The sequence below is a fragment of the Lytechinus variegatus genome, chromosome 12 (assembly GCF_018143015.1).
Source record: "Lytechinus variegatus isolate NC3 chromosome 12, Lvar_3.0, whole genome shotgun sequence".
NCBI classification, from domain to species: domain Eukaryota; kingdom Metazoa; phylum Echinodermata; class Echinoidea; order Temnopleuroida; family Toxopneustidae; genus Lytechinus; species Lytechinus variegatus.
The window spans coordinates 22,588,611-22,614,255 of NC_054751.1; the positions used below are offsets into that span (position 1 = coordinate 22,588,611).

At 34.6% G+C, this 25,645-nt stretch overlaps 1 protein-coding gene across 1 annotated transcript; it reads right to left on the bottom strand.

The window, feature by feature from the left end:
- On the bottom strand, positions 1-25,550 carry LOC121425259 (folylpolyglutamate synthase, mitochondrial-like). Its single transcript, XM_041621279.1, has 12 exons — positions 25,386-25,550; positions 18,290-18,412; positions 16,365-16,483; positions 11,756-11,957; positions 10,991-11,052; positions 6,582-6,684; positions 5,691-5,768; positions 4,811-4,973; positions 3,617-3,721; positions 2,997-3,223; positions 2,276-2,345; positions 1-1,886 (listed from the first exon to the last, which is right to left on the bottom strand). The coding sequence occupies exons 1-12, from the start codon at positions 25,449-25,451 to the stop codon at positions 1,558-1,560; spliced, it is 1,647 nt and encodes a 548-aa protein (XP_041477213.1). The 5' UTR covers positions 25,452-25,550; the 3' UTR covers positions 1-1,557.
- Between the last annotated feature and the right edge of the window lie 95 nt (positions 25,551-25,645).

The window sequence follows — 25,645 nt, forward strand, 5'->3', positions numbered from 1 at the left end:
TGAAATGTGTGTTGCAGAATCAACTTGCTGCAGTTGAATTTATGTAACACACTTTCAAGTAAAAAAGAGAAAGCCTTAGCACACTGTGAACTAACTTACTCTATAGTGTGACCCACAAAAACTGTTTTCAGAGATGAGATAGATTTCACAATTATTTAATATGTTTTTAGTATGAATTTGATACTTATGGCAAACGTGGAATCTCATCTTTAATTTGAGACCAACAGCTTATCAAATCATTCACGCATGGCAGGTTACAGACAATAAATATTAAGGCCTATCAGAAACAATTTGCGCAGAAACTCAAGTGTTAATCTTAATCCACATTCAGGATGCCAACATGATGTTCATTCGACCCAACCCAACATTCGAAAATATTTTAATTTGATATTTTTCACTTATATTTTAACACACGATACACGCGTGACCCCTCATTCCAGGAATCAGCGAGAAAAACTTAACAAAGAATGCAAAATAAATGCTAATTAGTCAATTGTCAAATAAACACGGCTGTCGTGTCAAGAATCAATCTTGTCAAATTCTTCTGCGCAAACTGATTTTGACATTGAAATTTTAAAACTCGTCTCGCTCGTTAATGCGAGAACTGTTCGTCGCATATTAGGTATCACATGTAGAGGAATAATTGAATTATACGAAGATGTAAATGACATATCATAATTAATTTGCCTTTGAAGAAAGAATATGTGGGAAACCCTATTTCCTTTTTTTTTCTGGGACACACTGTATACTACTGTAAATACACGACTCTATAAACTATATATTAAATGTCATTGTTAAGATATCGAATACCGAACAAATAATATCATGTATCATTAGATCATAAAATTGAAACTCGGTGGAATAGCATATGGTATAAAAATTGGCCCTTTATAGTGATAGGAATTTAAGAAGGTTTATTGTGTGTGAGGTAGGTTTCAGTTTTTATCATTGCTCATTTCTAACAAACTTATATTCCATACAATAGACATATGTCAATCAATTTAGCAATTAAAGTAAAGCAATAAATGCAATATAAAAATTTAGATTACAAATTATAAATTTGAAAACAAAATAGGTTAAGGGCATGGGAAGGTATATGTGCACATCGGTTAAATATCATTTTCCGGCACATATTTTCCACTATTCGACTTGTAAGCAGTAATGTCAGAAGTATTGTCAACAATATTCTTTTTATTTCATTAGGGCCCAGAGAAGACAATATGCATGAAGGACAAATAAAGAACATGAAGATATTATTGTTCGTTATTCATTTTACCGAGAGAACTTCGGAGGGAAAAAAACAATTAAAGAAAAACAGAAAATCATGAATTTCAAAATGAGATAAATCACATGGTACTACAATAATGAACAGAAAAGCCTCCCACCATCAAGTCTTGATGCAAGTGTTGAAACTGAATGAAAATGTGTAAATTTGATTATCTCAAAAAACCATGGAGACCCAATGTAAAAATAAAATAAGAAGTACCTTTGTTCGGTACTTGTTTTAACATGAAGCACTTGCATCGTTTTATTCTCGATATTCATATACTATGAATATCAATATTTGATATTTTCGAGCATATTTGGTTGGATTACATGAATAACCGATCCTACGATGAAGTTACTGCCGGTGACCAGAACCTGAAGATGGTCAGCTTCTTGCATGAATCCTTCCCCATATGGCAATTCAGCCGTCTCCTTACCATCTTTTTCAAGACGAGAACCTAAAATCCATTGAAGAGCTGCTGTAGCAGAAGATGTTATTTTGAAGATTGGTGATTGACCGGAGACTGAATTGCACATTTCAGCTTGAAGCTTCTTGAAGGTTGCTAGATGCTGCTGGCATTTCATCAACTGATCATCCAACGAGTCATTGGATTTGTAATCTGTGTAAGTTTTACAATAAATGAAACTCTTGGTGTTTTTTTTTTTAAAAAAAAACGCTTTATTGAAAGCAGATACGATGAAGGATTCTAAAGAAATATCTTTATAGTATTGTGATATTTTTGTTTAACTCTCCATCATGAAAAGCGAATGTCATATTGGCTGCGGGGGCTTCAGACCGCACCTTTTTTTCTAAACAATGTCCAAAAACGTAAAAATGACCATCTGATTGTGATTTTTTTGCTTGCTCAGCACCCTCAATTTCGGGTCAGCCCCCGCACTTACAAAACGAAACATATAGATCTGTCCATTCTTGTCGTGTTTACTTCTAATCCAAGTCAAGACGCATTGAAATAAAACAACTAAAATAGATCAACAGGTGATGACCTACCTCTTACTTCATTTTCTTGATATTCTACAGTCCTCATTACAGAGAAAACTACAGCATCAAATCCGTATTCCTGAATAATGAAATAGATGGAAAATGTGGTAAAATTAAATTGGCATTTTCCTAAAAAGAAATCATTTATTTTCTGTTGAATTTTAAGATTATAGCTAAAGAAATAGAAATTTACTAAAATTCATCAGGGTAAATGCAAAATGTTATGTGTTCTTCTTTGATTTCTTTATACGCAAGGCCCGATATATTTCGTTCAATCCTAAATTTTTTCACCCTATTTTAATTCAGTAAATACTTCGATATATTTTTCAAAATACATATTTTCAGTCACAACTCTTGCGCCGAATAAATGCATCAGTAAATTTTGAAGATATTTTCATTATACAGTAAGTAAAGTAAGGACAAACATCAAGTAGAATAATTCATATTTAAGGGCCCATAGACGCGCATCCGCCTCATGAATGAGAGGTGATGAATTCGATTCCTGACCGAGTCATAACAAACAAGAGATGGTATCCTCAGGCCATCATGCATGCTAGGAACTCTAGATTTAGAATATAGAGGGTCAATGATAACATGTTATGCAGAGCGATCAGATAGGGCGGTTTCACAACTTACCCTGGGTAAATGACGTTATTATTGTCACTATTTGAATATGTGCAGATTTCGACAAACGTAATTAACATGATTAAAATGAATGAAAGTAACGTACCACAAGTGGTGGCATGATGTTGTAGGCATTTCTATCTCCTCCTAGATTAAAGATAAGTATTTTCTTGACAACTCCTTGGATCGTCTTTGCCTCATTTGATGCTTCTTCGTCAAACCAATTCTTACAGAATGCGACACTATCCTTGGTATGGGCATTGTCAATATAGTAAGTCACTCCAGGTTTTCGGATTGTTTGGTTACGTCCCGGCCACTTAGCTAACGCGAATCCTGAATAAAACATACAAATCATAAATCACCATAATCAGTAAATAATTTATTCTCAAGAGTATCAGTAACTGATTTATTAATAATGAGAAATAAAACGGTACAATTCATTTTTTTACGCATTAAAAGTGTTTTTCAGCAAAACCCTCCGCACCCAAATCCCCGCCAATTATCATCTTGCATACTCTACACTATAATTCTATCTTTATTTCAATCTCAATTCACGGCAGAAAAATGGAGCCATTAATTTAGTATCATTTCAAAACTATTCAACATGCTCAGTGCCAACAATTTCAAGTAATGAACAAAAATTAAGTTCATTAAATCGGATAACGAATACTCGTTACTATGTTATACAAATTTGAATCAATGAATCATGAATGAAGTAATAATCACCTTGTAGGAATTCGTCTGGGATTACAAACGGCGTCGCACTGGGAACATTGCATTCATTGATATTATCACCGTTGATCGCACAGTCATCAATAGTTGATTTTATTACTGCAAATAAAGATATATTAGTGAAAAATTTTCTTCAAAATATATCAGTAGGCCTGATTGTATATATTTTAAATAATAATCTTCATCCTAACGATAAACATACTTTGTACACAAGGCTATACACAAGGTTAGAATTTAGCCAACACCAAGAATTTCGATATTTCTGACCTTGTGGCAAGGTCTGAGACTTCAATATTTCCGACCCCGAGGCCAAAGCCAAGGACTTCAATATTTCCGACCCCGTGGCCAAGGTCAAGGCTAAGGACTTCAATATTTCTGACACCGAGGCCAAGCCCAAGTCTAAGGACTTCAATATTTCCGACCCCGTGGCCAAGGCCAAGGCCAAGGACTTCAATATTTCCGACCCCGAGGCCAAAACCAAGTCTAAGGACTTCAATATTTCCGACCCCGTGGCCAAGGCCAAGTCCAAGGCCAAGGCTAAAGACCTCAATATTTCTGACGCCGAGGACAAGGCTAAGGACTTCAATATTTCTGACACCGAGGACAAGGCCAAGGCTAAGGACTTCAATATTTCTAACACCGAGGATAAGGCCAAGGACTTCAATATTTCCGACCCCGAGGCTAAGGTCAATTTCTAACATGACAACAGTAGGCCTACAGTTTTTTTTATTAATGTTTAAGGGGAATTTTTGAATTAATGAACATAAATAGTCGTGGATTCATTACTTTTAAAATGGGGTGCATTTCGTTCCAAAAAATTTACAAGCGAAAGAAAAAAGTTTCCTGAAAAAAAATTACACCCCTAAACAAAAGTTATCACTCCCAACTGAAGGCATGTTGGGCTTATCTCCATTCTCTCTTTTCCTCTTTATTTTCGGAATCATTGTAATATTCCTTCGAATTTGTTGGAGGAAATAACGTCCGCTGGTCTGATGTAAGCAATGCGTTACCATTAGGTTCTTTATAGATAGAGAGCATCTAAAATGGGATTTTTGATTTGGAATATTGTTGCCGTCTTTGACAAATAATAGAAATTAATCATATTGATTATTCAATAAAACTGTTAGATATCAAGAGTATCTTTAATTGGACGGAATGTCTGCTTTTTATAAACGCATTCTTTAATACCTTGGAACTGAACTCTCTCTGGATGTTTCTCCTCGAGCCATGTTTTAGTTAGCTGAACAGCCAAAGCAGCATTACATCGTTGGTGTTTTCCAGCGAGGCCTAACTGGACACTGTCGCCATTAAATTCATAAGCACTCAGTGGAGGGCATAGTTGTAACGTCGTCTGAATAGAAGGGAATGATAATTTACTGTTTTTGATCAAGGGTATTGATATGCAACACACCTAAATTGATTGATTTAAGTCATTAACATGTAAAAGATATCATGGAAGACATATCAGATTCTAGTGTTTGACAATAAATGACGTTCGGTATTATCTTAGAACAGTAGTGGAATACTAATTAAAGTGCAAAGTAAAGAAATTGGCATAATGTACCGTGTCCCCATGATAAACAAATCCTTCTCATATAGATCATACAAATTTTACCGAAGATTCATTCACATTTAAGTGTATACATTTTAAAAGCCCAATCAGATCACCAATGTTACAAGACCAATTTTCACACAAATTACAAAATTATTTTATCTGAATTGAGAATATTTTATTCTTAACTAATTCAGCAGTCTATCAAAGAGATCGTACTTGGATTCGCTATATTCAAATAAAATAAATTCATTGTATTTGATACTTAAGAAAAGATTAATGAATTGGATGGCGCTCAAAGACAATAAAGATTTATTTCAAATCATGTTTAAAATGTTATACCACGTTTGGTCTTGATAACCAATATTGTCTTAATCTTCAAGTATTTTTACTTTATTTATGGTGTCCATTGTATCAAATAACTTTGTTTTTCACGTATATTGTTTTTCAAAGCTCAATTCGATGTTTACGTTTGTTAAATACAGGCCTTTGATAATTCTACTATATGTGACTTACATTTCGTTCATTTGCTCTATTAATAAGTACTTCCATTGCTTCCTCCCTCTGAGGAACTGTAAAGGCAGGTCGACCATCCTGAAGAAAAAATTCTTGTAAGAATATGAAGTCTAAAAAAATTATCTCTATTCCTTCTCACTTTCCCTTTCTCTCCCTGTCTCACCGTAGGTTATCAATGTATTTCTCCTAATTTGTTCACTTATATATGTCATTTGCGTTAGAGGACATTTTCACCCCCAAAAAAAGTTAATCAAAAAAATAATAATGAAAAGATAAATATCTAACAAGCATAACACTGAAAATTTAATCAAAATTAGATGTAAAATAAGAAAGTTATGACATTTTAAACTTCGCTTAATTCCACAAAACAGTTCTGCTTATATCCTGGTCGGTACTGAGGAGACTGATGACGTCATCCACTCCCTATTTCTTTTGTATTTGATTATATGAAATATGAATATTGTAATTTTCTTCTCATTGTCAATTGAAACAATGATTAATTCCTCCCTGCAAATTGTGGAATTAGCATTTTTTATATTTTAGGGTACAGTCAAGTTGGTTCTTATTGTCAAACCTGTAAAAAGAATGAAATATTGTATAGTTCAAACAGTAAAAAAAAAGAAAAAAAAATCGTGAGGGACATCATCGATTGTCTCATTTGCATGTCACTGAGTTGTGCATATCACTGTAAAAATAAAAACATCTTTCTTATTTTACATCCGATATATGAAATTGTCAGCGTTATGCTGGTTTGACTTTATTTTTCAGGGGTAGACTTGACCTAAAAAAAACCAACATAACATTATAATATCAAGCACTATCATCACGACCCCTTTCAATATCATTATTCGAAGAAACTAATAATTTAAGTAAATAAAAATGTAAATTTACCTTAAATATACCCGCTTTATGCCAGGCAATTTCAGCCAGTGTGTTGCCGAGAAGAGAGGCATGTTCAATGGCAAGGGAAGAAACTCCAGTAACAATCGGAGACCTGCAGAGGAAATGTGTTAAAGTTAAGAGGAAGAAATATATATATATGTATATATATATATATATATATATATATATATATATATATATAAAACAACGAGTAGTGCAGGTACTCATCATTTAGTGTATATAAACTTGGAAGACAGAAATAACGACGAGTGAGACGTAGCTCTCAGGTTTCCTTTTTTTTATTACAAGCTTTTGGCCATCATCGGCCTTCGTCAGGCCTACAAGAAAGGAAATCAGGAGTGAACATGGTATGTACACACACACACATATATATATATATATAAATAATGTATAGTACTACAGAATTACGCTTAGGAGTTTTAGGTTCGATTATGATTAACATTTATAATTATTTACTTATTTAACGTAATTTTATTGCGATCTCTCATCATATATATATATATATATATATATATATATATATATATATATATATATATATAAACTCCTCAAAAAAGTTTGGAAATCTGACTTTAATAGCTAATCCCTCCTCGGTTTTTATTAAATATCAATGTGTAATTAATATTAATGAACAATTAATTAGAACATTTAATTTTCTTTAAAATGATACCCTACATGATATGATTCACATGGAGGTGCAGTATCTTAAAATGTGGGTCAAGGTCAAAATTCAAAAGTTGCAAAATGACACAATATTGAAAGCCGCTGTTCCTTTTCCGTGGTGATTAAAGGCATGGTCACACCGCCCGTATGGCAAGCCGTATTGATATATATTGTGATTTTGTGATATCACGAATTCGAATTACTGATATCACTAATTCGAATTACTGATATCACTAATTCGATTTAGTGATATCACTAATTCGATTTAGTGATATCACCAAATCGAATTAGTGATATCACTAATTCCCATATGTTTTTCACACAAATCCCTTTTTTGATATCAAGAAATAGAATTTGTGATATCACTAAATCGAATTAGTGATATCACTAAATCGAATTAGTGATATCACAAATTCGAATTTGTGATATCACTAAATGAATTTGTGATATCAAAAATTCGAATTAGTGATATCACTAATTCGAATTAGTGATATCACTAATTTGATTTAGTGATATCACTAATTCGAATTAGTGATATCACAAAATGACAAAAGAAATTTAGCACTCATGTTGTGAAAGATATCGCTTTGATTTCGAGCTTTACCTCAGTGCTAGAATTCACGTGGTATTTTGAGCTTTACTTTAGTGCTAGAATTCACGTGGTATTTTGAGCTTTACTTTAGTGCTAGAATTCACGTGGTATTTTGAGCTTTACTTTAGTGCTAGAATTCACGTGGTATTTTGAGCTTTACTTTAGTGCTCAAATTCAGCTCTGTTTCTATCGCTAGTTTAGCGTTTTAATTCACTTGGTATTTATTACATTGATGCAAAAAATAACCTGTGATCTAAACCTTTACATTAGTGCAATAATTCAGTTCTGATTTTTTTTTTGCACTTTATTCGTTTAAATCGATTGGCAACATATCAAGAATGAAATTAAGGATATGTTGCCAATTTCTATGTAATCATTCAGTATTCTCTTTTGACGTATGATATTTGTTTTTGATTACAAAAAATGAACAACTTATACTTTATTTGCATTTTTATGGTTGAAATTTAGTTTTGAGTGGCACATTAGACAAAAAAAAATGAACGCTAATTGTGCAAAAATTGGCAACATATCAGTAATTCATTTCGTGATATGTTGCCAATTTGTTGCTTTTAAATATTATTATTATTTTTTCGACATCGCGTCTACTACACACTCTCGCTAAACTACACTCACGTTGCCACAATCTTCATGTGCCAATCCATCATTAATTATCTCTTCATGTTTTATGGACAATTCCAAATTTGAGTAATATGGCGGCTAATGTCAATGATGATGTGGTACCAGACAGCGTACTCTCAAGAATGAGTAGAACTCTGCGAGAAGTGGAAACACTGATTTTGAACGATGAACGTGTATTGGCGAAGGTAAAGTTGGACGCAGTGAAAGTAAACCTCGAAAGAGTAGCCGCTGGTCTCGCTGTCGAAATGCATGGTTATCTCAAAGAATGTGTTAACAAATTGTTGCAAACTGCATGTATTCTCTCCCCAAAATCAAATTGGCAACATCATCAAAAACTCAGCTGAATTTCTTAAATTCAAATGAGCTGATATAATGCAATTAATTCTGAATTTATGGCACCAATATATCATGCTAAAATTAAAGTGTATGTGATTGTCGGCCAAAAGAAAGTAAAGTAAAAAAATTACCAAGTGAATTCGAGCGCTAAATTAAGGCACAATTACAAAATGAATTTGAGCACAATACTAATGCTCGAAAACAAAAGTGAAATTCTGCGTAAAATCAATGTTTAAATGTTTGTACATTTTGTGATATCACAAATTCGATTTTGTGATATCACTAATTCGAATTAGTGATATCACTAAGTCGAATTAATGATATCACAAAATCGTATTAGTGATATCACTAAATGAATTTGTGATATCAAAAATTGGAATTAGTGATATCACATATTCGATTTAGTGATATCACTAATTCGATTTAGTGATATCACTAATTCGATTTAGTGATATCACTAATTCGATTTAGTGATATCACAAATTCATTTTGTGATATCACAAATTCGAATTAGTGATATCACTAATTTCTATTCATTTACTACACAAACCCCTTTTTTGATATCACAAAATAGAATTCGTGATATCACAAATTCAATTCCTGATATCACTAATTCGAATTTTTGATATCACAAATTCATTTAGTGATATCACAAATTCGAATTTGTGATATCACTAATTCGATTGAGTGATATCACTAATTCAATTTAGTGATATCACGAATTCTATTTCTTGATATAAAAAAAGGGATTTGTGTGAAAAACATATGGGAATTAGTGATATCACTAATTCGATTTGGTGATATCACTAAATCGAATTAGTGATATCACTAAATCGAATTAGTGATATCAGTAATTCAAATTCGTGATATCACAAAATCACAATATATATCAATACGGCTTGCCATACGCCCGAGCGTTGTTGGAGCGGAGAGAAAAAAATCATCACCGCTCGCTACCGTTCACCATTTTCGATTTCGATTGTTGTTTTTTTTTCCGATTTTTTCCCCAATTTTGTGAGCGAAATTCGACCCTCTCTCCCTACCGCTCCACGACCGCTCCAACAACGCTCGGGCGGTGTGACCAGGCCTTTAGTGAGTTTCTCCGCGGTTTCTTTTGACTTTGATCGATAATTCCTCAGAAGTGTGTAGTAAATATCAGTGTGTAATTAATATTAATGAATAGAGCATTTAATTCTTTTTAATTTCACATGGAGGTGCAGTGTCTTGAAATATGTTGCAAGGTCAAAATTCAAAAGTTGCAAAATGGGACAATATTGAAAGTCACTGTTCTTTTTTCAGTGGTGATGTTTCATTTCATTTCAAATAAACATTTATTTTCCTCGATTTTACAAAATTTCTTCATTTTTGTTAAAAAGAATTCACATGAAATCAATTTTCATAAAGGATATAAATATATACAACTTATGTGTACAGAGGAAGGCGTAGGTCCTAAGAAGCACATGCTTGTGGCGGGATACGCTTGTGGACATATAAATATATACAATACACAAAATACTATAAAAAGATAAGAAGGGCTAGGAAAAGAGAGGAGAAGAGAAGCAGGGATGAAAACGGGAATAAAACGAGAGAGGGAGACGTGAGCAGGAAGTTTACCGAGCAAATAGAGCGTACAACAATGTATGATGGAGAGAGGGAGAGATAAAAAAATAATGCCGCAACAGTTGCACATTACTCATGTTAACTTAAGATCAAAATGAATATAAGGTATAAGGATATAACTTCCACCCATTTCCTTTTATGAATACAAGCTCAAGAAAACATTCTATTGTAAACGGATACATCACATGAATATACAGTGGCCCGGTGGTTTAAGGCGCATGGCTATACATGGAAAAGTCCGAGGTTTGATCCCCGGTTACGACACCTATGCTCTTTTATCCTGCAGTCAAATAAAATGAAATGCTTGACGCATTATTTGTAGCTAGGTGTGTACTCGTTAATATACATAGGCCTATATATTATATATAAATATATATATATATATATATATATATATATGTATGCTCTCTATACCGTAATGGTAAATTTTCACTATATAGAGGAAAACAAACACCCAAATAAAACGAATTGTGGTCGGAATGGTCATATTCCTTTAAATATTTGATTTATTGATATCTTATTAAGATTGAATGACATTGGTACCTACCAAAGAGAATTAGTTGAGTCGTATTCACCTCCAAGTCCAACTTCCACAACAGCTACATCAACCTGTATGGATGAGCAATTATTATCAAAACTCTCATGCTTTATTTTTATCTCTGAAATCTCTGGTATCTCACATATAATAATTTTGAATAGAAAATTTGAACAGAAATTACAAAAATCTAAAATAAATTTGAAAAGGAAATTCATTTATCATTCAAACCGGGTTCGCTTGAATTTTTTAAAGGAGCATTGTCAATATTGCAGTGAATTGTTATAATGATTATTCTATTACAATTATAATGGCGGTGATGAATGATAAACAAATAAATGTTTAAAATATATGATTAGGTGATGTCGTAAGCAGTAAGAGAGAGAGAGAGAGAGAAAGGGGGGGAGAGAAAGGAGGAAAAAGTGATTAAGGTGATGTGCTATAGGCACCTGAATTCCCAAATGAAAAGACCGGGGTTCAATTTCTGTACTAAAAATCGAGTATATCATTTCATCTTTATTGTTATTTCATTATAAATCACGCTGATGAAGTCCTTTTAGGCAACTTATTTGCGCATGTTATATAAAATAAAATAAAAATTGAGGTTTTGCAGGTGTGTGTTTGTGTGACCTCATGAAGGTGTAAACTTTGACAGTTTTGAAATGTATATTGGGGAAAAAAGAAAGACGGTATGCGTGCTAGAATAGATGTAAGAGTGTTTGAAAGAAAACTTCGTAATGATGTGCAGATAATGTATAAATTGGACAGCGAACTTACCTTTTCCTTGACGAGTGTGTAATATGCAACGATGGTGAATATCGAAAATGTTCCTGGCATATCTACGAACGATTTACCATACTTTCCCTTGTTCTTCTTTAGCAATTCTAAGCATTCTAATCCGTATTTTCCAAACTTGCCCCTGGAAACTGGTGCCCCATTGATTCGTACTCGCTCGCGTACTTCTAACAGAGGGGGAGAACTAAAATAAAATAAAATAAAAGGAGAAATTATTTTATGGATTTACTTTAAAGTTCTAAGCTTACAAACAGGAGAAAAATAAAATTTTACTTCCTGGAACTCATTAGCAGATTAGTTTCTATCAATTTTTGCAAAAAAAATGTATAAAAACCCCACTGAATGCGTATTTAATATTTTTGGATATGGTAAGACCTCTACTTGGCATTGACTTAATTGCATGCAACTTAAGCGATGAAGTCACAACGATACGTAAAAACAATATTCATATTCATTCGTCTGCTGAACTGCAAATGAAGTTTTAAATTCAGAATGATCTCCAATAGCAAACTCCTTTATGTGTACTGCGACGATCAAGTTTAAGTCCAAAGCACAAATCAGAACGAAAGGATCTGAGTTTTTCGGTTTTCAATGCCCCGTTTGCATTTAAAAGCCTTGGTCACACCCACCGAGCGTGTTTTTAGTCCTACGCGGCCGCAACATTTTTCCGGAAAAAGGTAAGGAGAGAACGGCAAGAGTAGGGCATGTAGTAGTCGATTTGACAGTCTCATAGGCTCAATACACCAACCTAGAAATGTTCTTTCCGATGAAGTTTTTTACTTGATTCGTGATCCTATGGGGTCTTAGAACAAATTCAGCTTGGTTGCCCAAAGTTGCCGTTTGGGCAATTTTGCTAATTTGCATAAATCCAAAATGGCCGCCAGATGCCATCTTGAAAACCTAACTTTTGAACCCCTGTCCACAAAATGATGAGTAATAACTCGTTTTAGGGGTTTAGAGATGTGTAGAACCGATTTCTGTAATCATTTTTCCAATGTAAGGTCATCTTCAGGTCAAATCCAAGATGGCCGCCAGATGCCATCTTGGAAAATTGACTTTTGTTCCCCTTGCCCCAGAATGACGAGTAATACCTCTGTTTAGGGATTTTGGGGTGTGCAGAATCTCTTTCTGCTTTCTAATTTGCAATATAATGTTATCTTCAGGTCAAATCCAAGATGGCCGCCATATGACGCCATCTTGAAATATCAACTTTTGAACCCTTTGCCCCAGAATCATGAATAATGAGTCTATTCGTGAGTCATTTGGTATGTTGATTCAATTCATTCTGTAATTTTGCAAAAAGGACAATCTTCAGATCAAATCCAAGATGGCCGCCAACCGCCATCTTGAAAAATTACTTTCCGATGCTTATACGTGTTAGAACTAATGTAGAGGGATTTCAGTAAGAATACTCATTTCTTTTATTAATTCTCAAGTTTTTGTCCAAGAATCATGAATAATCCCTCTTTTCGTGAGTTATTTGGTATGTTGATTCCATTTCTGTTAATAATTTTGCAATATAGGATCATCTCCAGGTCAAAATAATCAAACATGACCACTGAACGCCATATTAAGAAAACAAAACTTACTTACTTCCGAGACTATTGAACCTTGAAGAAGTGCTCTCCCTAATAAGGTTGTTGTTATGTATTGGAGCTCATGTAAGGGGATTTCAGTGAGAATGATTCGATTCTTTTAATCACTCCATTTTTAGTTCGAGGTCAAGTCATGTCTAAGATGGTCATATGGTTGATAGATTTCGTCATTAACCGCTTACTTTAAAATGAAACCATTCAAGGTTTGGGCTATGATTTCGGGAGTTTTGATCCTTTTTTATTCATGTTCAACCATACTTTCCAGTGAAATTACTTTAAAGTATTATTTGAATTAAAACGTGATTTCTCCATAATTTTTTTTTCAAAAAAATTACTTTGATTATTAACTTCCTTTATAATTATTATTGGACTTTTCCTCCTGACAAGAGCCATTGACTTGGTCAGCAGGAGTGCACTATTTAGCCTCCTGCAGAAGATAGGCTCCCCCAAGACTGTTCCATGGTCAGGATTGTTCTCATTCGTGAAATGTTGTACAAAGACGATGTCGCCCCTGCCTCTCAAAAAGTGGGAGTACAAGACCTAGTCATACATAACAGCTGCCTGTCCTGTGTATGTAAGGGGTTTGGATCATCCATCAGCCTTTGAGACAGTCAGAAATCCTGATAGACTCAAGACACCGACTGCCCTCCAGATATGTATATCAACAGCACACACTCGTCTGGTTGTGGTGAACTCCTCACCTACCTTGGACCGACTATATGTCTCTTGCCCCCTTTCACAGGACAAGCATATAAGCATTAGGATTGTAAAATCTGTCACAGTCATGGCCAAGCTCCTGCACGGAAGTAAGTCCTGGAAAACGTACGCCGACCAAGAAAAGTGGCTAAACGCTTTCCATGACAGCTGCCTCGGACGTATCATGCACGTTAAATGGCAGGACAAAGTGAAAAATACATAGGCCCTTCAGCGTACGTGCTGGCATCAAAAACTTATTCTCGCTCCTTAGTCAAAGGCACCTCAGGTGGTTGGGGCATGTTTGCCGCATGAATCCTTGGCGAATCCCTTCTTGGATTCGCCAAGGTAAGGTGAGCTGTGTGATTGGTCTCACCCCATCGATAGATCACACCTCCGTTATAAAGACACCTGCAAACGTGACATAAAACTTGCCGGCATAGACACTAACACTTATGAAGGTGTAGATGATAGTCGCCATTCTATGGAGAGCTACTATGTACAGGGGTCAAGACGTTAGAAAATATTCGGAATGCTAAATTGGCAGACCAAAGGCCTAGGAGGAAGGCTAGGACAGCATTTCTATATAAACGTGTCTCAGCGCCATCCTCCTTCATCTGCAAAAAATTACTCTAGAGACTGCCACTCTAGAGTGGAGCTCTATAGTCACCCTCGAAAATGCAAGGCCTAGCGCTTCACCATCGTCTTTTAAGGCAAACTGATAATTGGACACATTGATTTAGAAAAAAATATATAAAACACTTTCAAATTCAAATAAGACCCTAAAAGCCTCTTCAGTACAAAGTTATGGATTGACCTTCAAAAAAATACACTCGAAATTGATCATAGCCCAAACCTAAAGAGGATTCATTCTAAGTTGAGCAATTAATGTTGAAATCTGACATCTAAGGTGTAACTTCACCTTGACATTGAACTTGAGAATTAATAAAAGAAATGAGTATTCTTACTGAAATAAGTCTCGGACAGTAATTTTTCAAGATGGCGGTTGGCGGCCATCTTGTATTTGATCTGAAGATTATCCTTTGTGCAAAATAACTGCATGAATTGAAACAACATACCAAATGAATAATTAATAGAGTTATTATTCATGATTCTGGGGAAAAGGGTTCAACATTTGATATTTCAAGATGGCGTCATATGGCGGCCATCTTGGATTTGACCTGAAGATCACATTATATTGCAAAATAGAAAGCAGAAATGAATTCTGCACACCCCCAAACCACTAAATAGAGGTATTACTCGTCATTCTGGGGCAAGGGGAACAAAAGTCAATTTTCCAAGATGGCATCTGGCGGCCATCTTGGATTTGACCTGAAGATGACCTTACATTGGAAAAAATGATTACAGAAATCGGTTCTACACATCTCTAAACCCCTAAAGCGAGTCATTACTTATCATTTTGTGGACAGGGGTTCAAAAGTTAGGTTTTCAAGATGGCATCTGGCGGCCATTTTGGATTTATGCAAATTAGCAAAATTGCCCAAACGGATACTTTGGGCAACCAAGCTGAATTTGTTCTAGGACCCCATAGGAACATGAATCAAGAAAAAAACTTCCTCGGAAAGAACATTTCTAGGTTCGGAAAATGTCAAATCGACTATAGGGAGGGGATACGTCAACGCACGTTTGCTCATAATATCAAATTGATCTGAATAGGTAGAGTACAATTTATAACAATGTGTCAATTTTCAACGAAATATGACGTATAACAAGAAAATTTTGAAGTTAAGTATCGTTTTATGAATCACTGATATAAATAGTATGGGCGGTATTTAAATTCTCGTCTCAAACATGTCGACTTGCCAAATTTCACCATCTCATCATCTCGTCTTCTTGTCCTTAACAAGCTAACTCGCTGATTTCCAACAATTCGTCTTTTCGTCTCCTTAAATCGTAATCTAGTTGACACCAACATGTAAGCTTCCGTACCTGTGTAGGCGCTAGGCAAATTCTTTTGAGGTGATTCTATTGTACTATTATTGTACCTTTTATTATTTTCATGTTTTTTGGAAGATCGCAGCGGAGTACTATGAATTCATAGTGAGATACCTAAAAGAGTTATAAATCAAACGTTAATATGATATGTCAAAAATATGCATGATGATCAGCCTATAAAATCCCTCTCAAGAAAAGTCTTACTTCCTTGCCATCCATATAGGCCTCCTCAAATTTTCTTTCCATGGACGGGGTATAAAAAATGAAATCGAGTTTATAAAGATTGTCGAATTGCAGTCAATACTAAAAAAAAAATACAAAAGGGTTCCACTTATTTTGAAACTTACCTTATGAGACCTGTTTTGTAACCATAATTCCTCAGAATCCTTTCTGCCATAGCGCATGTTGAACCTTTTCCCTTGGTGCCGGCTACATGGATGCACGACAAAGAGTCCAAATCTTGTCTCTAAGAAAAATATGAAGGTAAGACTTTTTCCAAGAAAAAATGAGGAGACGAAGCAAGACACATGCAATATGAGGTATTTATACAATTATAGTTACAGGGGCGTATGCTTCAGAATACTTTCCAAGAATACTAGAAATCTAAAAATCTTGACAATTAGCTCTATGGGAGGAGAATAATGTAGATTTATCTCAAATTTGATACTAAATAAGAAGCTTCCGCAATTCGAAAGCTAATACTTACTATAGATACTGCACAAAAGTATAACGACTTTGTCCAATCAACTATCGATTTATACCACAAAGGTCTTGTAGAGGACAACCTGATAGTCTGTGTCTTGTGATTCCACATTGGCAAAATCGGAATCGTTATAAATCAATAAGAAACTATCACATGTACTTATACACGTTATATGTTGTAAACGGATGTTAGGAATATGATATTATTGTGAATTTTTATTTGCTGGATATGTTGTGATTGTATTCTGTATTACTATGTTATATGTAATACGATGTAAAGAAAATCGTGTTATCATTTGCAAGGTTGATGAGAATTAACTAGATACATCTATAAATGTTTGGGGTTTGAACAAATCACTAGAAATTTGTTATATTTATATCTAAGTCTATCAAGAGACACTGACTGCCCGTCTGAGTCAGCTCCTGTCTCAGAGACAGGAGCTGACTCAGACGGGCAGTCATCGTCAGGACACTCAAGCAAGAGATCAAGAATCAAAGAAAATGAATATATCGCTAAGCACCACGGTTAATTTGTTTGTTTCTTAGAGAAAAGTGTTTAAAGAGTCTCCGATATTTTCAATTTTCATTTGGGTTCCCTTATGTTTCAATTGAACAATACTGACCTTGAAGACCTCTCCTTCCCTCTTTTGAGTCTATAATTGGAACCCATAGAACCCATGTGTAGAAAGCAGTTTGTAATACTATTTGTTTTATTCATTTACATTCAATTGTGTGTAGGTCAGTTTATAGGACGGTCAGAAGGATTGGCATCAGGGAAACTTTGCCATGAATTACATAATTTTGTTTTCGTTTTCTTTTGATACTTTTCTCTTGACTACTGGTCGCTCTTCCGTCCGTCTGTCATGTAAACACATTACATTGTATTTATATTTACAACTGCAGATGCCCTTGCGACAGACTCGTCTATGTTGTTCATGGCATACGTCAAAACAAGAATTTTTCCCCCTCTGATCATTTTAAACTTGAATGGCAATAGTAGATGGGTCTTCTTTTTTATCTCTTTTTTGTATTGTCTAGTAACCGGTGTGTCCCATTTCTTTGTTCAACTTTTGTTTTGTCTTTGTTTGTGCAGTTCTTTCTCCGAGCTTTGCTCTACTATATTCTATTCCCAGTTGTCTATGACTGATTGCGTATTTATTTGTTAAGGGCATATTCACAACAAGCTCTTTCTTTAATTTAGGTCCATCCACTTTAAATGTAACGCTCAAGATTGTATTTCTTTTATATTTACTTTTGTAATCATTAATACTATATTAGATTCAATTAAGCTTTGTATTCTGATTGACTTCTGGAAAATAAATGAAATGAAAAAAAGCATAAATAAATGTACTCTGTTCGTAATCTGTAATCCTTGTCAGAATAGTTTACTATATACATGTATACAAGTTTTCTGAAACCTAATAATTTATGTGACTTGGTAATTTGTTCACAACTTTACAACAGTCTGGTTGTCATATTGAGTGTTCCAAACTTCAAATAGGCATAATTTCATGATTCCACGCACACTAATACAGATTGATAATATTACAAAACATTGGACAAATCTTACCGTAACTCCAACTCTTTCCAAGAAGATTCTGTTATCATTAACGATGTATCTTTTGAAATCCTTGTTATTTGGGCAATACTTCTGCATGTCATATTTTATCTCCCCGTGCTTTTCAACAAATAACTGAAGGATAAAATGAAAAAGACAAATAAAACCAAGGAATGAATGGACATATCTCTAATTCAATCCATGTATTATTCACAAATCACCTGCGTTATAGAATTTCTAAATTATAGCTGTTCGTGAACATGAAAGCATTGACCTTAATCACAAGCATCAAAACGAGGCGTATAATTCTTCAATATTCCATAATGTTTAAGCATTTTATTAATACCCATCCCCACATCAACCTTTGGTCATAAAAACTAACAATCATATCTTAACGTAAATAGATTTAGGTATTGTGGTACATAATAATATAAATGATTACAAAACGTCAGTCGTAAAACAAATTGAATGAATATAATCGCTTTCTTTCGGAATGAATAAATCTCTTTCCCATCTCTATTTTTTTTCTCTGCCCACTTGACACTCTCTATTCCCGCCTTTTATTCCATTCCTTTATCTTTCTACCACCTTTCTATCCTTGCTTCGGTCTTAATTAAATATCAAATCTATTTTTAACATGTTTCCGATATTTCTTTGCCATTGATACGTTACTCAATAACTCTCTCAATTTTTTCCAAATTCTGGAAAATGCTATATTCTCAGGATTATCATCAGTAGTCCCGAGATATCACCTTGATTATTTCAATATTTCCATAATATCCTTTTAAACCGCACATACTACATTCAATTACATCTTAACAATCAGTTGACAAAAATCTGTAAATAACAAAATACCAGTAACAAGGCAAAGACAAACATCTTAATATAACGAATAGCACAATAGACATACAATTATGAATCCAAGTGCGTGTGAGGGTGATGATCATTTATAAATAAAGCTAAAAAAAGATATTTATTATAATTATAATGAAGTATATGTCATAATTTAACAAATAATCATTATCAATAAATAATGGAAAACTAAAAAATTATTTGCAATTAATGTACAACTGCGGAAAATTATTCATTAATAAAAAATGAGCTGTCATCATTAATGAATGATTATCATCTATCAATAACAGAAAACTGGGCAAACTTACTTATAAAGGATCCAAAATGCAATATGATTATTTGTAAATATTAGATTATATGAGTTTATTATATTTGTGAAAAATCGAATAGCTATCATTTATAAATAATGGAACATGGAATTGTAATTTTAGATCATAATGAAAGTATATACATTTTATATTATATAGTAACATTTTTTCATGACAAATAACATGTCAATATGTATATAATTGTTATTATTTGTTAGATAATGAGTAAATAACAATTTTGTCTATATAATTTTGGTACAAACCGAGCTCATATCTTGACAAGTTTTGACGAGAAATCTAGCCGATCAAAATATCATGTTGCCAGTAAGTGGAACAACCTTCATAATAACACGCGACTCAAGAACCAACCAGCGTCTTTTAACTACTCCTTGAATAGATTATAAAATGTAGTCCAAGTTACGGATAGAATGACATCCCTTCTCACGCAGTAATATAGATGTTCTACAACTTATGAATGAAAGCTATAGGACCCCGCTATAAGACCCTGTCTTTAAAATCTTCTTAAATCCCTTTGAAAAATATGAAGAGGTTTCTTGAAAAAAAATAGTAAACGTGAATTTATAGCAGAAACGCCCCCATGCACTCTAAAAATGTTCTAAATGTTGCATTTACCACTTTAAATGGTTCTATCCAACACTTAAAATGTTGGATTCAGCTTTATACAAGGTTGGATGTAACATTTAGAAAAGGTTTTCACTCCTCCAACCTTTGAAATGTTGATTTAACATTCGAATTTTTAGAATGGGGGTTCCTTATGTCGAATACGGAAAGGGAAACTGAGAAGGCTTCCACGGAGACGCTTCGATGGAAATCATCTGTAAACGTGACTTGTAAACTGTAAAGACAGTAGTGCCTTCTTCGATGCTTATAAAATAAAAGAATCGTTTACCTTTATACAGTGCGTATAAAAAAAGTTTAAACTTTGAAAAAGCCCTGGAAATTAAAAAAATATACAACATGTGGGTAATGTTTTCACAAATATTCTTGGGTTTGGGTCCCATCTATCCAATGAAAGTAAAAGTTTTGAAAGAACGTTGCACTTGAGCGAGCACTGTCCATTTTTGTAAAGCTCGCAGAAATCTTTTTGCGCGGAAATGCTCGTTTTCACGCTGTGTCGAGGGGAAAGGGCGAAATAGAACTTATCCTACGAAACATGTCGCATACATTTCCCTTGCACTTTTAGTCAGTTGAAATAAAACGGATACATTCATGCATTTTGGAACAATTTTGCCACCAAAATTAAAAAATTAAACACTTATTAAGCACAACCTTATACCCTTTTTGTGCCAGCTGGATCTGAGGACACAACTGAATCTGATCAAAAGTTTATATCAGACATCTCCATCATTTTTTCACTAAGTTTTTATCATTTAATGTGGGTTTACATTTCATTTTTCATTTAATACTTGCTTCTCCAGACTTTTCCCAAGCTTGAAAGTGATAAACAAAATTAACATCAAGCCTAAGCCGTTTCATGTGGATTACAGCTCATTGTAAAGCAAATACCATCACGATGGCCTTCGTGTGTGGGGTGGGGGCGCAATCATAGGCGGCGGAAGCGGGGGGACGGGTCCCCCCCTAAATTTTAGGTGGGGGGGATGGTCCCCCCTAAATTTTTGTTTGATAACCTTTTTTTTTTTTTTTTTTTGCTTGTCAAATTTTTTTCCTGCGTCCCCCCCTAAATTCACGTGTACCCCCCTGAAACGTGTGTTGTCCCCCCCTAAAATTTAGGTTGATGACCTTTTTTTTTTTTTTTTTTTGCTTGTCAAAATTTTTTTTACATGTGTCCATCCCAAAATTTCAGGTGGACACCCCCTAATTTTTTTGGCTTCCGCCGCCAATGGGCGCAATGCACTCTTTCATGGTGTTTTGGGCAATGAAACAAGTTAAAAAAGTAAAATATATCTTCGAATCAATTTTATTAGCCAAATTTAACCGTGTTTGTCATGATTAAAGTCTACTTTTATTTGCATAACTATTTCAAAGTTCTGCGCAAATCATTTTTCACTAACTTATCAAAAGTAAGTGGTGCTCACTCAAGCGGAAATATTTTTCGACAGTTATATCGTCATTTGCTTAAATGGATCTGTACCAATGTTAAAATGTGGAAAAACCTTCAGAATATTACAAATGAATAATTTTACAGGATTTTTTATAGGTGTAAACTTTTTTTGATACGCACTGCATATGCGACTTTCTCCAAAATTGGCGTTCCAAACATATGATATTTTCGAATACAGGGTCGCAATAAGGAATGGATTGGGCAGGGGCGGATCCAGCCTCGCCAGTAAGGGGGGGGGGGTCCAGCCACATTTTCCCCGATCCGCAGCTCGAAGTAGATTTTGAATTCTTTGAAGGGGTAGCCCTAAAAGTCACTTCTAGCGTTAAGCTTTATAATTATGAATGAACATAAATATAAAATAATCTCATTATTCAAATAGCCTTATTTGACTTTGCTACATGTACCTTGTTGGGGAACTCTTCGATATGTTTTAAGGTGGTGGAATTTGATTCTATGTATCCTGCTGAGCAATCTTTCATCTAACTTTTCGAAGAGGTTTCATAAAAATAAAACTTGCTTTATTATGTAGAAAAGTCGCTTTACTCCTTATATACCATCTCAATAATGTACATTTCTATTGCTACGCACATCACTTGCTGTACACCAACAATACGATGCCAGGGCATGTAGTTGGTTTCACTGTTGTGGCTGCAAGGATGAGGTTGCTATTGGTCTCATATTTATGGAAGCTTAAAAGTGCCACCGAGATGTTGAGATAATTATCTCGGGAAGTCGACATCTTGATAGCAAAAGATAAGATGACGAGATCCTGGATCTCATCATGTCGACATCTTTTAGAAGAGATGATGAGATGACAAGATCCCGGATCTCATCATGTCAACATCTTTTCGAAGAGATGTTGAGATGGCAAGATCCCGGATCTCATCATGTTGACATCTTTTAGAAGAGATGATGAGATGACAAGATCCTGGATCTCATCATGTTGACATCTTTTGGAAGAGATGATGAGATGACAAGATCCTGGATCTCATCATGTTGACATCTTTTGGTAGAGATGATGAGATGACAAGATCCCGGATCTCATCATGTTGACATCTTGTAGAAGAGATGATGAGATGACAAGATCCTGGATCTCATCATGTTGACATCTTTTGGAAGAGATGATGAGATGACAAGATCCTGGATCTCATCATGTTGACATCTTGTAGAAGAGATGATGAGATGATGAGATGATCTTGTCATCTCAACATCTCTTCTAAAGATGTTGACATGATGAGATCCAGGATCTTGTCATCTCAACATCTCTTCTAAAGATGTTGACATGATGAGATCCAGGATCTTGTCATCTCATCATCTCTTCTACAAGATGTCAACATGATGAGATCCAGGATCTTGTCATCTCATCATCTCTACCAAAAGATGTCAACATGATGAGATCCAGGATCTTGTCATCTCATCATCTCTTCCAAAAGATGTCAACATGATGAGATCCAGGATCTTGTCATCTCATCATCTCTTCTAAAAGATGTCAACATGATGAGATCCGGGATCTTGTCATCTCAACATCTCTTCGAAAAGATGTTGACATGATGAGATCCGGGATCTTGTCATCTCATCATCTCTTCTAAAAGATGTCGACATGATGAGATCCAGGATCTCGTCATCTTATCTTTTGCTATCAAGATGTCGACTTCCCGAGATAATTATCTCAACATCTCGGTGGCACTTTTAAGCTTCCATACATATTAGCGCAATAGCGAGTAATATCTGACGCATTTGCCCCTACGTTAACAAATTAAGACATAAATACTGCCATGAAGCATATCAATATTTTCGTAAATATATCCTCTTTCGTGTATAAAGTGGACATTATGTATTATTTACTAATGTACGCATTAAAACAAATAGATAGCAATGCACTTCTTACTATTTAACGCAAAACATGTAAACTTTTGGCAAATTTTTTCCCAAATATATCACTAGGCCTGTCCAATAAACGAGTGTAATCAATTTCTGCTCTCAAATACACAGTGACAAGCACATTTGTTTAGAATATACCAACCTTTGGTAAAAATATGACGACATTATACCCTAAAATGGCCGCTAAAATAATATTGCCAATTTTAAATCCAACGAGACACGATTTGGCAAATAGAACATCATTAAGACTCATTAACTACACACTTCAGCTAATACAGAAAAGTAATTGGTTTAAGTAAAAATTGTTCTACGAAAACTCTATTTCCTGATAGACTAGAGAGCATTGGCTGCAAATGAGACTTTAAACAAAAACAAAAAAATAAGGAATGATAAATCCCAATCATAATATTATAGGGAAGAATAAACTCTAATATGATAGTGTTCATGTATACATGCATCTCGATAACATGCTTTTTATGATTGTTATCTGAAGCTTTAAAACTGATTAATCTTTCGATTTACCAAAACGTATTAATGTACGTAGGCTTTAGCTTTCTACATGTATTTCTAATACCATGACAGGAGGCTGAATAATGCTCAATCTGGCCGGTATGGGAAGCTAGGAAGTGGCACACGGTGCCGTGAAATGGGAGTAGACAGGTATCCTGGGCAGGGGCCGCGGAAACGGGGGGGGGGGGGAGTCTGCTGGGCAAACCTTCACTCGAAATAAGGGTCTGAATGTGCAGCCTACTCATGCCTTGTGTACTGGAACAGCAAGTTTTGTATGTGCTAGTCTTTGCGTGGAGGCACACTTGTTGATCAAAGTTCCAATGAGGGTCCGTGCCTGCAGACTAGGGGGGAGGCTGGTAAAAATGACCATCTGATTTTGATTTTATTTGTATGGTCAGCCCCTTCCCCCAATTTGATGGTTACTTCATAATGGGACAAATAATACTAAAAACATTGTGCGCAAGAAATTAAACCGGAATCTTATTCTTCATCTTCTTTGCGCAGTACGTCACAATTTTAATCATCGTTACTGTACTGCTGCAGTCTACATGATCTACGTTATTATGGACAATATTTGCTATCAGCGCGATAGCTTAGTCGGTATGGGTTTGGGACTCCGAGGACCCGGATTCGATTCCCACTTGGTGCGCTAGTGCCCTCATTACCAGGTCCTTGTCAGGTCTCTGGTTGCTTGCTGACAAGAATTCATGCATGCTTTCTTAGCAATCAGGTAAAACAATCACTACCAAATTAATTTTGCTTAGCGCAATTCCTGTTTCCTTTACTTTCTTTACTTCTGTGATTGTTTTCACTGAAGAATTGTGATGCATTTTACTTTACATTGATTTCAATATGGTAACAGATAAGAGGATAATAGGGCCATGCTGAAACTAAATCACTTTTTAAAACATAATATTAAGTGTTCCTTAAAGGACAAGTCTACCCCAACAAAAAGTTGATCTGAATAACAATAGAAAAATCCAGCAAGCATAGCAATTACAATTTCATCAAAATCGGACGTAAATTAAGAAAATTATGACATTTAAAAGTTTTCCTTAATTTCACAAAACAGTTATGTGCACATCCTGGTGGATATGCAAATAAGGAGACTGATGACGTCATCCATTCACTATTTGTTTTGTATTTTATTGTATGAAATATCGAATATTCTATTTTTCTCCTCATTGTCAAGTGAAACAACGATTTATTACTCCCTGAACATTTGGAATGAGCATTATTTACTTATATGATTCAGTCAAGTTGTCCTTAAATGGTCAAATCTATAAAAAATGAAATATTGTATAATCCAAACAATAAAAAACAAAGAAATAGTGAGTGAGGGATATCATTGAGTCTCTCATTGGAGTTGCGCATATCACTGTTTTGTGAAAAATAAGCAAAACTATAAAATGCCATAACTAATTAACGAAAACTAAACGTCTTCCTCAAAATAAATGTAGGCCTTTCATCTCACCTTATAAATTTCCTCCTCAGATAGATTGTCAATCAATTGCTCTAGTCCCGGCTGTATGGAATCCATGTCTATTTGAAAGCAAGTTGGAGTCTGAAGCAAATCTCCTCTCAATGCAATATATTATATTTATGTTCTTGCATGAACACAAACTGATTTTGATGCAACAAAATCAGCAGAATTTATATACTGTTAAGCGACACAGTGCTTTTTACTTTCTTGTCAATCAAATCGTGTAGAAGTGCGCATGCGTAGATGTTAAA

Coding starts and splice junctions, on each gene's coding strand:
- LOC121425259 (XM_041621279.1), bottom strand. CDS start 25,451: ATGGATTCCATACAGCCGGGACTAGAGCAATTGATTGACAATCTATCT. Junction 16,484..18,289: donor TGGAAAGAGTTGGAGTTACG/GTAAGATTTGTC, acceptor TATTTTTCTTAG/AGACAAGATTTGGACTCTTT. Junction 3,224..3,616: donor CCCAGACGAATTCCTACAAG/GTGATTATTACT, acceptor TGTTTTATTCAG/GATTCGCGTTAGCTAAGTGG.